The 14,518-nt window shown below is 42.9% G+C and overlaps 1 protein-coding gene across 2 annotated transcripts; it reads right to left on the minus strand.

Annotated features, from left to right (window-relative positions):
• Window positions 1–1,543: 1,543 nt before the first annotated feature.
• On the minus strand, window positions 1,544–14,150 carry e2f8 (E2F transcription factor 8). 2 transcript variants are annotated; one of them, XM_053634537.1, is made up of 14 exons: window positions 13,841–14,150; window positions 12,531–12,612; window positions 12,181–12,417; window positions 9,074–9,230; window positions 8,560–8,859; window positions 8,233–8,385; window positions 7,469–7,603; window positions 7,147–7,347; window positions 6,980–7,064; window positions 6,403–6,826; window positions 5,808–6,065; window positions 2,797–2,923; window positions 2,140–2,408; window positions 1,544–2,005 (listed from the first exon to the last, which is right to left on the minus strand). In XM_053634537.1, the coding sequence occupies exons 2-14, from the start codon at window positions 12,603–12,605 to the stop codon at window positions 1,862–1,864; spliced, it is 2,565 nt and encodes an 854-aa protein (XP_053490512.1). In that variant the 5' UTR covers window positions 12,606–12,612; window positions 13,841–14,150; the 3' UTR covers window positions 1,544–1,861. The 2 variants fall into 2 exon arrangements, with proteins under 2 accessions (XP_053490512.1, XP_053490511.1); XM_053634536.1 differs by lacking the exon at window positions 13,841–14,150 and adding an exon at window positions 12,928–13,110.
• Window positions 14,151–14,518: the final 368 nt, after the last annotated feature.

Raw genomic sequence — 14,518 nt, forward strand, 5'->3', positions numbered from 1 at the left:
CTTGTTAATAATTTTGAGTTATTTCATCCCAAAGAGAGACCAACATGCTGTCCACTTAGAGATCTTACCAACACTTGTATGGTTTGGGGATATCCCAGCCATCCTTAAGCTCCGTCATGTCCAGCAGTGGCATAATTAAACTGACAAATCGACATATCAGAGTTCCTTACACAGTGAGTGAAGAGGCCAACATAATAGTGCAATTTTCAGCAATGTCCAGTTTCCCAAATGTAATTAGAGCAAATTAATGCACTCATGTTGTTATAAGGGCATCTAGTCAGAAATCAATTTAATTCTCTAAATGAGAAGTCATTTTTATTCCTAAACCTACATAGAACAGAGGAGAAACACTACACTGATGCATGCACATTCAGATTGCACCACTGGCCTGCTTAATGGCATTGAGATGGCATTGTCTGGATGTGACAGGTAAGACACAACTTCAACGGGGAGACTGCTTCAAAGGGGGACACTGCTTCAGGAGGGAAACTGCTTCAGATGGGAAACTGAATCATCTACAGCTACAAAACTGAGCTCACTGGCTGAAACAGAACCTGTGTAGACCTCAACAATATAATGAGCTCTTCACAGATCTGGCCTCTATGGGAGAGTGGTCAGGAGTTCACTTCTGAGAAAGGCTAACATAAAGGCATACCTAGAGTTTACTACATGGCATGTCTGAGAGCTTTAGGGAAAAGATTTTCAGCCATTTGGTCTGCATTGTTTGGCACAGACAAAATACAACCCAACACCCAGGAAACACTATCATGTTCTGTGGTTGCTTTTCAGCAAGAGGAAACTGAAATCCTGTTGCCATCAACAGCAACATGGCTGGAGCCAAATACAAGCAAATGCTTGAGAAGAACCTGTTCCAGTCAGCAAGAAGTCTGTGTCTAGGGTGAAAATTTGCGTTCCGACAGGACAATGAGCCTAAGCACAGAGCAAACACTACAAAGGACTGGCTTGAAAAAAAATAATCATACTGAGGACATCTAAATGCTCTGTTTGATTTTATTTCTGTAAATAATCCCATTCGAATATATTTCTATTTGATGAGAGATAACTACTAGGGGGTGAACACTTTCTGGAGGCATCATACATACCTAACAAGGAAACTGCTAGTTTATATTTAAAAACTCTTGTAGGTTAACCACCCAGGTCTGTTACTTTTCTGACTCATTTTTAGCGATAGTTTCCTCTTATTTCTATCATATATATTGAGGTTATTTATACCAAAAAATGTTTCTATTCTGATTGATCCAGGGCTTGATTAAACAAAGTGTAGAATTGATCTGTTTTGGATCTGCTGATAATCCACTAGATGGAGTCTTAATCTTAGCATTGGTTTATGAAAAAAGACAATTCCCTTGTTTACCTTCTCCACGATTTCTTTAATGCACACGAGGCTGATCTCGTTAAGTCTGTATGAACCCGAAGCACCTTTTCTTTGAGGTCTCCTTGAATGAAATCCAAGTCAGCAGAACCTGAATTTGTAATACTAGAAAGAAAACCATGTGGGAAAAAGCGTGACAGACTCATCCACTTCCCATACGGCCCAGAAGGCTCACATTTATTTCTTAAATCAAACACACAATTGTTCTTTTATACATTATAACATTTTACAAAACTAACCATAGAATGCTAGCACGTCATTGTTAAGGTCAAGTTTATCAGTTTATTTGGAGACTTATGCACACACACACACACACACAAACACAGACATACTTGGCTCTGTTTTTTCCAGTACAGTTCGAGTGAAAAATCAGACCCAGAAACTCATGAAGGTAAAGCCAAAGCTACAAAACATTCGGATAATTAAACAGCCATGCTGAGAGGTTTTAGTGGTCATTGTTGGATGATCTCAGTGTTCCTCTGAGCTCACGTCCAGCTTCCTCTGAGGGATGTACAGGCTCTTACTGGGAGTGGGCGTGACCATGGTGGAGACTGGTGTGTGGAAAAAGCACTGCTGAGGGGCGGAGCCACTTTTGGGCGTGGTCAGGGTCGGCTAAAGACAAAAACATTTAGGAAATAAGTTCTCAATCTACAATTATTATATAATGTATATTTAATGCTACAATAATTGCTCGACGTTTGAGTTTACACTCTTCTACACCTTTGACTTGTCTATATTGTGCTCACCTGCTGCAGGCTGATGAGTGTGAGTGGTGAGACAGGCTTGATGAAGATCATGCCGTGCGTTTGGAGCGGTGTGTGAGCATGCGTGTGTGTGCAGGGTACAGGGCTCGGCGGCTCCGGTGCTGTGTGTGTGGTGCTGTGTGGGTTGTGTATCAGAGCAAGGTTCTGCAGGGTGAAGTTGAGGATGGACGGGTTTGGGCTGACCCGGTGGGTGGGGTGATGGACCGGTAGAGGAGATGGGGTGAACTCCTGAGGAGAAGGTGTTATCGAACCTGCAAACCCCAACAATAATAAATAAATTCATAATTCAACAATGAGTGTACTGTGAGATAATTTATCACACTCACATAAAACAAAACAATAAAGATGGCTCTTAGCACGCACTCAACTCCACAGCCTCACAATGTTTCCAGAGACACAGTACATTATGAATTTGTAAAAAAAAAATATAAAAAAAATAACCACCCAAAAAAAAACCCAATGATTACTAGGGGAACCCCCCCAGCGATACCGGTATTACCGGTGTTGTGACACATTGATTAAGCAGTGGGAAAATTTCCTCACCATCATATCCCTAGTGATTACAGCACCAATCACTGACTCTCTGAATGGGTTCAGTGTGTGTGTGTGTGTGTGTGTGTGTGTGTGTGTGTGTTATACCTGCAGTTGGTGTGCGATAGATGTATGTTGGTGTTTTATTTGTCTCTCCATTGGAGGGCGGAGTCTCTTTAAAGCCAAGCAGAGACTGTTGGGAAATTGGAATCAAATAACCTGTAGGGATCAGAGTCTGACACACACACACACACACACACACACACACACACATTCTTTTACCATAATTTACAATATTATCAGGATTGAGACGTGAGACATGCATATATCTACTACATTGAAAGCTTTGTTCCTCTCATGTAGTAAGCATACCATTCAGTCTCATGTTAGTATTGTGGCTATGAATTGACTAAAGGCCTGATTTAATGCTCTATAAAATAATAAATCTCGCACCACCGGTGTGCCCTCACTGGAAAGACCGCTGTGTCACAGTTTACCGCCACGTAATTGAACCTTTCACAAATGCATTTTCTTCTTCATCATGATTTCAAGTATCAAGTATCGAGACCCTTTATTTTGTACTTTGTAGAAACACCTCTGGCAGCCTCAAGAAGCAGCTTTGCACACCTGGATTTGGGCAGTTTCTCCCAACTTCCTGCCAGATCCACTCAAATTCAACCAGACTGAATGGTGATTGAATGGTCTGTGAATCTCCATCTTCAGGTCTCTCTGGAGACCACTCCAGACCACTTAAGGACATCCTTTCCTCAATTCTAACCCCTTCCCTGCTACTGTGAAGTAGGGACGATGTAGTAGGACGATGCTTCCACCACCATGCTTCACCATAGGGACGGTATTACCAGTTGATGAGTAGTGCCTGGTGTTTGCCAGACATAGCTCTTGAAGACTGCAATGTTTCTTCTCTCATCAGACCAGAGAATCTCTTTCCTCATGTTCTCAGTCCTTTATGTGCCTACCACATTAATTTTTACAGTATTACACAGGATGTGTCTAGCTTCTCTACCATAAAGACCTAATTCATGGAGTATTTCTGATGGTTACCCTTCCAGCAGATTCTCCCATCTCTGCAGAGATCTTCTGAAGCTCTGTTAGAGTGGCCATTGGGTTCTTGGTCACCTTCCATATCAAGGTCCCTGCAGCCCAGTTACTGTGTTTGGCCAGACGGCCAGCTCTAGGAAAAGCCCTGGTGGTTATGATTTAGAAATGGGCTTATACCCTTTTCCTACATCTGAGTCGATACAATTTGATTGTGGAGAGCTCCTTGGATTTCGTGGCTTGGTATTTGGTCTGACATGCACAATGATATACACAGGTGTGTGTTTTTCTAAATCATGTCCAATCAACTGAATTTGCTAAAGGTAAACTAGTCAAATTCTCGAAACATCTCAAGATAATCAAAGCAAACAGGATGCATAGTGCCCTCCACTAATATTGGCACCCTTGGTAAATGTGAGCAAAGAAGTCTGAAAATTTCTCTTTATTGTTTAACCTTTTGTTTAAAAAAATTCACAAAAATACTCTGCCCTCATGGATATCAAACAATTCCAAACAAAACACAGGTTTAAAAAAATAATCTTCGTTAAATATAGATGTGCAACAATTATTGACACCCCTGTACATTCATATGAGAAAAATATATTTGAAGTATATTCCCATATTTTACATTTTTGTCTAGTACACCAGGGTGACTAGGAACAGGAAATTGTTCAACCATGACCAAGGAATATAGCTGTGATGTGTGGCAAAAGGTTGTTGAGCTTCACAAAATGGGAAGTGTCTATAAGAAAATAGCACAAGCATTGAAAATGCCCATTTCCACCATCAGGGCAATAATTAAGAAGTTCCAGTCAACTGGAAATGTTATGAATCAACCTGGAATTGAACGTCTGTCTATATCGTCTCAACGCACTGTGAAGAGGACGGTTCGAGTGGATAAAACATCTCCAAGGATCACAGCTGGAGAATTGCAGAAGTTAGTTGTGTCTTGGGGTCAGAAAGTCTCCAAAACCACAATCCGAAGTCACCTACATCACCACAAGTTGATTTGGAAGGGTTTCAAGAAAAAAGCCTCTACTCTCATCCAAAAACAAACTCGAGCGTCTTCAGTTTCCAGACACTACTGGAACTTCAAATGGGATCGGGTTCTATGGTCAGATGAAACCAAAATAGAGCTTTTTGGTGATAAACACCAGAGGTGGTTTTGGAGGACACAGAGAGGTAGCCATATGGAAAAGTACCTCATGTCCACGGTTAAATACGGAGGTGGATCTTTAATGTTTTGGGGCTGTTTTTCTGCCAGAGGATCTGGACATTTTGTTAGGATACATGGCATCATGGACTCTATCAAATATCAACAGATATTAAATGAAAACCTGACTGCCTCTGCCGGAAAGCTTCAAATGGGCCGTGGTTGGATCTTCCAGCAGGACAATGATCCAAAACATCATCAACATCAACACAAAAATGGTTTACTGACCACAAAATCAAGGTCCTGCCATGACCATCCCAGTCCCCTGACCTGGACCCCATAGAAAACCTGTGTGGTGAACTGAAGAGGAGAGAACACCAGCGTGGACCTTGAAATGTGAAGGATCTGGAGAGATTCTGTATGGAGGAACGGTCTCAGATCCCTCGCCATGTGTTCTCCAACCTCATCAGGCATTATAGGAGAAGACTCAGAGATGTTATCTTACCAAAGTGAGGTAGCACAAAGTATTGACTAAAAGGGTGCCAACAATTGTTGCACACCTACATTTAACAAAGATTTTTTTTTTTTTATAAACCTGTGTTTTGTTTGCAGTTGTTTTATATCCATGAGAGCAGAGTATTTTTGTGCATTTTCTGAATCAAAGGTCAAAAGGTTCAACAATAAAGACAATTTTTCACAGCCTTCTTCACTCATATTTACCAAGGGTGTGAATATTAATAGAAGGCGGTGTATGTCTAGTGCAGGGATTCCGAAACTAAATTGGCTTGGGGCCGCAGAAAAAAACATAATGTAGACAGGAACCCCTGGCCTAGTGTGTGTCTCGCTGTTTCATATAGTGCTAGCCTGTTCTTGTGTGTGAGTGTGTGTGTGTGTGTGAGATTCTCTCTACCTCTGTGTTTGTGTGTCCAGTCGATTCCTGCACAGTGGGTGTGGTCTGGTTCTGCACCTTCTCTTCCCGCTCCTCTGTCTCCAGGAAGTACTGCAGCTCCATGCTGTGCTCCACGGTGTCAGGATTATTATGGGGTTTTTTTTGCTTAAATTCAGGTTCGAGGTGCAGAGCTCTCACTGAGGCACGGCTGGAATTCAAGGCTCCTCTATGATCTTTCAGACGAGCCTGCAGGATCTCACACAGCTTAGGGGACAAGCTCTGGAACACACAGACACACACCTCTTAATAACTTCTGCACGGTATAACTGATTTGGGTTCTGAGGGTGGAAAGGTCAGCAATTTAGAACGCTCCAGTGAAGCCAATATATAAATAAATAAATATGGTGCACAGTTGGCTAATATTAGAATAGTCGTATTATACTGATAAATTACATTAGATAGGTAACATATGTACTGTATCAGCACACGCTGGCCGTTTGCAGCTCACTGTATGTATTCTCCTCATGCATATACAGGTGTATATTGTTGTGGATGAAAATATCAGGGTAATATTCCACCAAACGTTAAACTCAGGTTTACATACACGCATATTCACCTTCATGTTCGTTTCGGTCCGTTTAATCTTAGCCGGACTTCCTTCTAAACACGTCCGTTTCAGAGCAGGACTCGCCGGCTCGTAACCAGGCCGCCGCCTCTGGCCTGTCACCGTTACAGACGCTGGTGACGCCTTAGTGTTCGCTCCTCTGGGGCTTTCAAAGGTCATGGAGCGTACAGCGGTGCTGGAGGGCAGAGGCCTGGCAACAGGGCGAGGACGGACAGGGGTGTGGCTGACATACACAGCTTGGGGAACCAGCACGGGAACAAAGGAGCAGCAAGGAGGAGGCGCAAACGATAACTGCACGGTCTGGGGACACAGGGCCTCCACCCCAGGCGTCATCGCAGGGGGAATGGGTGACGACACAGAGCTTTTCTGTGGTAAGTGAGCAGCCTCTTTCAGATCGCTCGGTTTCTGAACATTCCTAAAATTAATAACAGAAATATTGATTAATAATAAAACATTTTCTTTTCTTTTTTTGAACAATTTTATTAAAAGCACAGTAATAGCCTCTACAGTTTTACTGCCAGCATTCCTTATTGGAATTAAGTAGTTAAAAGTGGTTGTTTTTTCTTACACAGCTTGCTGGTCCAGCTGCATTTTACAAATCTCAGCAAGGTGATCCATTTTACTGGTGTAGAAACTTCCAGTAACCGCGTCACCTGAAACAATAAGATCAGGAGTATAAGCGCCGTTCGGACTAAACCTCTTTTCTCATAAAAACGTCTGAAATTGTGCACGCACTTATGATTTTAACGGGGCTTGATGGAGCAGAGTTTATCTTCCTGCGATCGTCCTGGATGCTTTTGGCCAGTTTGACCAGTGAGTGATGTCGTGTGAAGCCTCGTTTAGTGCTGGGAGAGCAGAACAGGTTTTTAGCGCAGTTATCTACAGACGAGCGGGATTCGAGCGGCCGAGGGCAGGAAGAAGCCTCAACCTGCAAACCTGAAACAAAGCAAAAAAATATGAAAAATCTTACCAGAACAGTGACTGTATAGTACAGGGAAAACACAAATACAGAATAAATCAAATGGGCCATAATATGGCGTAAAGACCTGGTACTGACCCTGTAAGGACAGATTCTCTGGTCCGGTCCATTTAAATGCTGGTTTTCTTCCTCGTTCTTCCGTCACATGCACTTTCTTAATAAGCTTAAGACTACTGAGGACATTCGAGATGTCATATAGACGACGAATCTTTGCTAAGAAATGGAAAAGAGGAAAATCAGAGTCCATTCGACACTTCCCGCAAGGCGGATCATACAATCCTCTGGAATGTTTTTCAAGCATCTTGTTCAGTGAACAAAATGATGGGATTATTTCTATTATTCCCTCGACCCATCCTTGCTCTTGAAGGACTCAGCCTTTTTTGGAGGCTCCTTATATACTATGATTAGATGATTACCTCACCTGCCTCACATCACCTTCTTATTTCACCTTCTCACATCGCTATTAGTCCTAAATCGCCCTGTCCCAACTTTTTTGGAACATTTTGCGTCCATCAATTTCGAAATAAACGTTTATCTTGCCATTAATTACATAAAACATCAAACTCCCTGTTTTATATGTTTTTTGTTTACATACAAGTCCATTTACAAATCTCTTTGTTTTTATTAGCATTTTCCCGTACTGTCCCAACTTTTTCGGAATTGGGGTTGTATATTATATATGTATGTATATTAATTGGAGTAAAGAATGCAAACGCAACGACGGAACCCGTTGAGTATTTTAATTATTTGGGCCAACCCTCGACACTACCTACCCTAGCGATGCTGCGCGAATTAAAGGTCGTGTAAACATTGAAGAACGCACAGCAGAGCGTATTACTCACTCTTGAACTTGCTCTTGTCCTGGTCCACCACCTGGTCTTCCCCGATTAGGATCCTGGCTGCGTTTTCCAGGCTCACCACACGTGGACTTGACACCAGGAACAGCATAACAAACTTCTGACTCATCACACGCAGGGATTTATCCTTACGGCTAGCTGTTGGCATAGTAGATCATGGGAAACAGGAACGTTTAGTACTGTTTAGAACGTTTAGTATTTACACACTAAATTAAAATTAGTCTGAAACCCCGACAGCATTATTAAGTTAAAAATGTCTGTGTTTAAATGTACTCTGGGATCCTAATGAGGATGGTTTCGCTCCACACTGACCCCCTTTAGCGTCCACGGAGGTTTCGCTGAAGCCTGGCTCCCTCGGCGTGATTTCTCCGTCGGTGTCCTCATTCTCTTTCTCCTCTCCCTCCATCTCCAGCACGTCCTCTGCGGGTCTCTGCCGTATTTGCTGGATCTGCTGGCTATAGTGGTGTTTCTCTCCCTCTCGTTGAAGCAGTGCTAGTGTGTGTGCTAGCTGGGCACGACCGTGCCACGTGTAGCGGTTTTTAGCCAGGCGGCTGACCATGTTCAGGCTCTCCAGGACATTCATGATGTCGTAAATACGCCGCCGTTCCACATCTGAGAGTGAGTGAGAGAGAAAAATACACCATACAATTAAAACCGATATCCACAGGGCTGTTACTGCCCATGTAACAACCTCAAGTATCGCACTAATGCATGTCAATTAAGAATAAATCACTAGAAACACTTTAGACATGTGTGAGAAGTGGCCGAATGTGACAGGCTGTATATATTTAACACCGTGCACGTATCCTGTCTGCAAGCAGCTTACTCAGTTCCACAGCAACGTCATCCAGGCAAATGTCGTTGTTCACAGCTGGGTTTGGATAATCTGGATATCGAGCCAAAAATTTGTGACACAGCAACCCAAGGCTTTTCTCTTTTCGGCTGAGCTGCAACCTCTCCGCTTCTTCTCCATGTTCAGTATCCTGTAGGAGGAATAAAACAAACAGACACACACACACACGTTAGAACAGGCGGACAAAGGTCAGGACAACCCAGCATGCCTCAGTACCTGCACATGGACGTGTCAACGTGAAGCTTCCTAATACTTCCCTTAAAAGTGTTAGGCTGATATTGACAGGAAATGATCCCGATCTGATTCTGTAACAAATCTATCCTGAAATATCTCGGAATGTTTTGAGACGCAGGTGTACTTATTTTATAAAGTAGAAGGGGTTCACAAGCATCGACTTTCTCTTTCCCACGAGCTTCTCATCTGACTGCTTGTCCCATGGGATCCTAATTCCAGTGCACGAGATAGACAGTAGCCGCTGTACTCAGGTTATACTAGAACGAAAGCAAGTAGCATAGCGATTTTAATTCCGAACACATTATATATATATATATATATATATATATATATATATATATATATATGTGTGTGTGTGTGTGTATGTATGGAAAGCAACACACAATGCACCCAGGTTTAAACGGGGAACAGGATTTCTCACCTCTTTTACTCAATCTGGGTGCTCTGTTTCACACCACGTGTAGGTTCTCCTATATATATCGAAAACTTTAATATTAACACGTGTTTATACGTTCTCTTTTGCTTGTTAGTTTATTGTAGTATGTGTATACATTAACGTGTGGTTTCTTCTCTTCGATACGGTCTGAAAACATGGTCTGTCACGTGACTTCGCCTGTCAACATTAATCGTATGACTATATCACATCACACAGTCACAATGATTATGTGACTACCTGTTAACATTGAGAAGAAACAGCCCTGATGAAGGCCTTAATGGCTGAAACAGCGTAGGCGTGTGTTTTAACCGTAACTAGAGATATTAAAGGCTTTTTAAATCAGGTTATTGTTCTGAGTGCCTCATAGTTCTTTAATAATACTCGACTACTAGGATTCCCAAAAAACTGAAGCGCACCAGAGCGATATCTTTTTTCTACACTCGAGCAGCACTCAATGCAAAAATGCTTTTCCATCCAGGTCCGTTATTATTTGGACATTTACAAAGTTGTTATTTTCTCACTGTCCACCACAGTATATTAGAGTTTAAATTGAATAATGTATTTAGGACAGTGTTTGGTTTGTCCAATCACTTTTGGTCCCTTAAAGAAAAAGAAAAAGGGGGGGAGACATCACATATAAAATCTCTCTGCATGTTCTCCCGGTGCTGTGGGGGTTTCCTGCGGGTACTCTGGTTTCCTCCCCCAGTCCAAGGACATGCATGGTAGGCTGATTGGCGTGTCCAAAGTGTCCGTAGTGTATGAATGGGTGTGTGAATGTGTGTGTGATTGTGCCCTGCGATGGATCGGCACCCCATACAGGGTGTACCCCGCCTTGTGCCCGATGCTCCCTGGGATAGGCTCCAGGTTCCCCGGAACCCTGAAGGATAAGCGGTATAGAAGATGGATGGGTGGATATATATATATATATATATAGATCAGTGTATATGACCAAGGTGAAGCTCATACACAAATATAAAAAACCCAGCTGTTGTTTCGTGACTTTGAAGCATAAAACTGAAGAAAAAAATGTTTCATAAATTTTACATATCTAAATTGAATACATTAGCAAACACTGATCATGTTAACACGGTAGCTGTGGGGCAGTGGTAGAGCGGGGTGTCCACTAATCGTATGGTTGGCGGTTCGATTCCCGGCCTGTGTGACTCCACATACCGAAGTGTCCTTGAGCAAAACCGTGAATCCCAAGTTGCTCCCGATGGCTCTACCATTGGTGTGTGAGTGTGAGTGTGTGTGTGAATGGGTGAATGAGACACAGTGTAAAGCGCTTTGGATAAAAGCTCTATACAAGTGCGCCATTTATTTTAACACGTAACCATGGTCAACACGATCACTCATTAAAACACAGTGGGTCTTGTTTCATTACGTGTTCGTTTTTATTCCCCTAATAAATTTCGATAACGACAGACGTTAAAAACAGACAGAAATACGGATGCAGTGGGAGTCTTAAACTCAGCAAAAGTATTCCGATTCATTCTGAACTGACTGACGTTAGCTTACGTGCTAACAAGCGTACTAACAAATTGGGAAAAGTTTGATGGGGTAACGTTAGGGAAAAAACATATCACGAGGCGCCGCACCAAAGATGTATTGAGAAAAAGGTCGCGACAGCTCGAGAGACGCCTGTGGTCTCCCTCCAGTGTATGGGAAATTAGCGGAATTTCCAATTCTTGTGAGGTTTAGGGGCCATTTACATTTAGCGCGTAAAAACGTGTGGAAAACGCTTGCGCTCCCATGGTGTCTGCCGTTGCTAAGCGACGAGGAAGTTTTAGCACAGGATGGATTTACAGCACCGCAAATCCCTTGCAGAAGCTCTGCTACTAGGTTTATTTACGGAGAAGAGAAACAAAAAACTTCGTGCCTGGGCGCACCCCACCCTTCAATCACTTAGAAAACACTGAGAATTTCACCAACTAATCCAACCGCTCCGTGAGATTCAAAGCCTATTTCAGAGTGGACAAAGAGAAAGGGTGAAGCTGACTGGTTGGTTCTTGTCACATGACCTGCGGTGCACTTGCGGAATTCAGAAAAGTTGGGATTTTCCATCTCGAAAAACGTGTCTAAATATTTGTGAATAAAACAAAAGATGAGACCAGGACCACATTCATAAATCTCTCGACCCCTAGAATGGGAACTTACCCACGTTACACGTTCCTCCGCTTAAACTAAATATGAACCACGGACTAATCTGAACAATTCTTAATTAGCGAAAACGTTCATATAAGAAGCTTTTCGTATATTTAAAATATTGTTAATATGGGTATTATATTACACACGTACTTTTTCTGCCTATTTGATGTATATGTTTACATCACTGATTTATAAGCAGTATGTAAATAAAGAAGCCAGCTGATCGAACCCTAGACGTGTTTGTTCTCGGCGTCACCGTCACCTGAGATGAGTTCTCTGTTTCGTCTGCGATGTTCTTCTCTTTCTCTCGATTGCGTATTTCTGGACTCGCAGCGCTGATCAGCATTTTCAGGTTGGACGTCGGAGTCCACGGTTCCCCTCCCGGCGCCTCTGACGAGCCCTTCGTCGGTGTCGATAAAGGCCCCATGACCTTCTGAGCCTCCTGAGATCTTCCTGAAGCTGATAAGCGTGTGTGCGGCTCGGCGAACACGACTTCCTTCTGTTAAAGAGGACGAATATTCAGATCAGATCAGTGGGACTGCGATGTTAAATGGCAGACCTGCAGTGGGGGTCGAAGATGTTCGCTTAAACAGATGGACATAACACACTAACCTTCTCATGAGCTGCAGTCGAGCTGCTTGGGTTAATCTCAAGGTTCAACTGTACGTCCAATAAAGTGCTGGTCATCTTCCACCTGCACGTGACGTAAAATAAATAAATACATCAAAACACTTTACACATTTACAAGGCGGAAAGATGACACTCATCAGAATAGATAGAGAGTTAGAGAGAGGAGGAAGAGAAAGAGTGAGAGAGAAAGAGAGAAAAATAGAGAGGAGGGAGGGAGATAGAACGACTGAGAGAGAGGAGGGAGGGACAGAGCGAGAGAGAGAATGAGAGAGGAAGCTGTTATAAAGGTGAGTTAGTTATAATGAATGGTTACAGCGGTTGCTAGGCGACGGTTGCTAGCACGAGATACTATATTCTTCATTTCTTCTAGAAAATTTACCTTTTCTTTACGGCATTATTCATCGCACTGCTCTGATCAGTGTGGAATGAACAGATCCGACAACTGATCCGAGTAATCACGCACGAAAAGTCGCGCAAATCCAAATTATTTTGAGTTCAAACCGCTTGGCGGTAACTGACGTCCGCTCTATCGAAGGCAACAGTAGTACGCGTAAGCACACGCCCACACTACACACACACACTACACACACACACTCACACACACACACTAGCCAATGAGCGCGGAGCACGGGGTGTCGTCACACTTAATGAACCAATGAGCATGTAGCGGAAAAACCGGAATTCCACAGCGGCGCGCGCTGGTGCGCACTTTTTTTTTTTTTTTTTTTTTTTAAATGTTGGCGCGGAATTTTCCAAGTTCTCAAAACAACTAACTAAAGTGTAACACAACTAACATTAATTAAAAACTGAGCGCGTATGGATTTTTAAAACCTCCAGAAATGTGGACACGGAATCTCGAAATGAATTCAAGTCTGCTTTAATGTTGTAATAAACACTGAGTAGTCTAGACTGACCCTAATCCTACTTAGCTGTACAGCCAGACTGCTAAACCTCCAACTAACACCACGAACAGGACTATTTAAATAAATGAATAAATAAATAAAACTTTTCCCTCCAGCTACTGTACTTCACATTCACACGAGATCCACAGCTGTAGTGTGAACAGAATGATCCCCTAACGTTAGTTGTTCTGGATTTTAGCATGTTTGCTAGCCTTATTTAAACAGATGGAAAACACCCTGAAGTGATATGTTATTTATATGAATATATCATTTATGACAGAGATACATTTTACACAAGATAGCTGAAAGTTGCTCCTGTGTGTGTGTGTGTGTGTGTATAACCGAGTCACAACTCTGTTGTATCTGTAGAATGATGTAAGCACTACTTACCCGCTTCAGGAGATAATGCCTTCTGAGATGTAAAAAGTGTCTCACGGTGTGAATAAATCCATGGAAGGAGCAGATCCCGCGTCGTTTACTAACAAAACTCTTGTAGCTGTTACCCCGAAACTATTAGCAGGGTAGCTAACTAGTAATAAAGCGGTAATTAAAACAAGCAACTTCTGTTAGCTGTGGAAACCCAGTCTGAGGCAGGATCAACTTTAAAAACGTTTCCAAATCGCATACCGTTCAGTAGCTTGGACTAAAAAAGGCTGTTTAATCCTGGATCCAGGACAGAAAGTGTTAATGCACTCAAACCTCCCGCCAGCAGAGTGAACACAGCGCGCTTTATCCCGCCACCCAGCCTGTAATATACAGAGGAGGAGGGGGAGGGGGAGGGGGGAGAGAGAGAGAGAAAGAGAGAGAGAGAGAGAGAGAGAGAGAGAGAGGGTGAGAGAGAGGGTGAGAGAGAAAGGGAGAGGGTGAGAGAGAGGGTGAGAGAGAGAGGGTGAGAGAGAGAGAGGGAGAGAGAGAGAGAGGGTGAGAGAGAGGGAGAGAGGGTGAGAGAGAGAGGGAGAGGGTGAGAGAGAGGGTGAGAGAGGGAGAGAGAGAAAGGGAGAGGGTGAGAGAGAGGGTGAGAGAGAGAGGGTGAGAGAGAGAGAGGGAGAGAGAGAGAGAGAGAGAGAG

This window comes from Ictalurus furcatus, chromosome 10 (assembly GCF_023375685.1).
Source record: "Ictalurus furcatus strain D&B chromosome 10, Billie_1.0, whole genome shotgun sequence".
NCBI classification, from domain to species: domain Eukaryota; kingdom Metazoa; phylum Chordata; class Actinopteri; order Siluriformes; family Ictaluridae; genus Ictalurus; species Ictalurus furcatus.

Excerpts from the sequence above, each read along its gene's own strand:
- e2f8 (XM_053634536.1), bottom strand. The coding sequence starts at position 12,950 with ATGAATAATGCCGTAAAGAAAAG. Across the intron at positions 12,613-12,927 it reads AATAATGCCGTAAAGAAAAG|GTGGAAGATGACCAGCACTT; the intron begins GTAAATTTTCTA and ends CGTCACGTGCAG. Across the intron at positions 7,348-7,468 it reads AGAGAATCTGTCCTTACAGG|GTTTGCAGGTTGAGGCTTCT; the intron begins GTCAGTACCAGG and ends GCTTTGTTTCAG.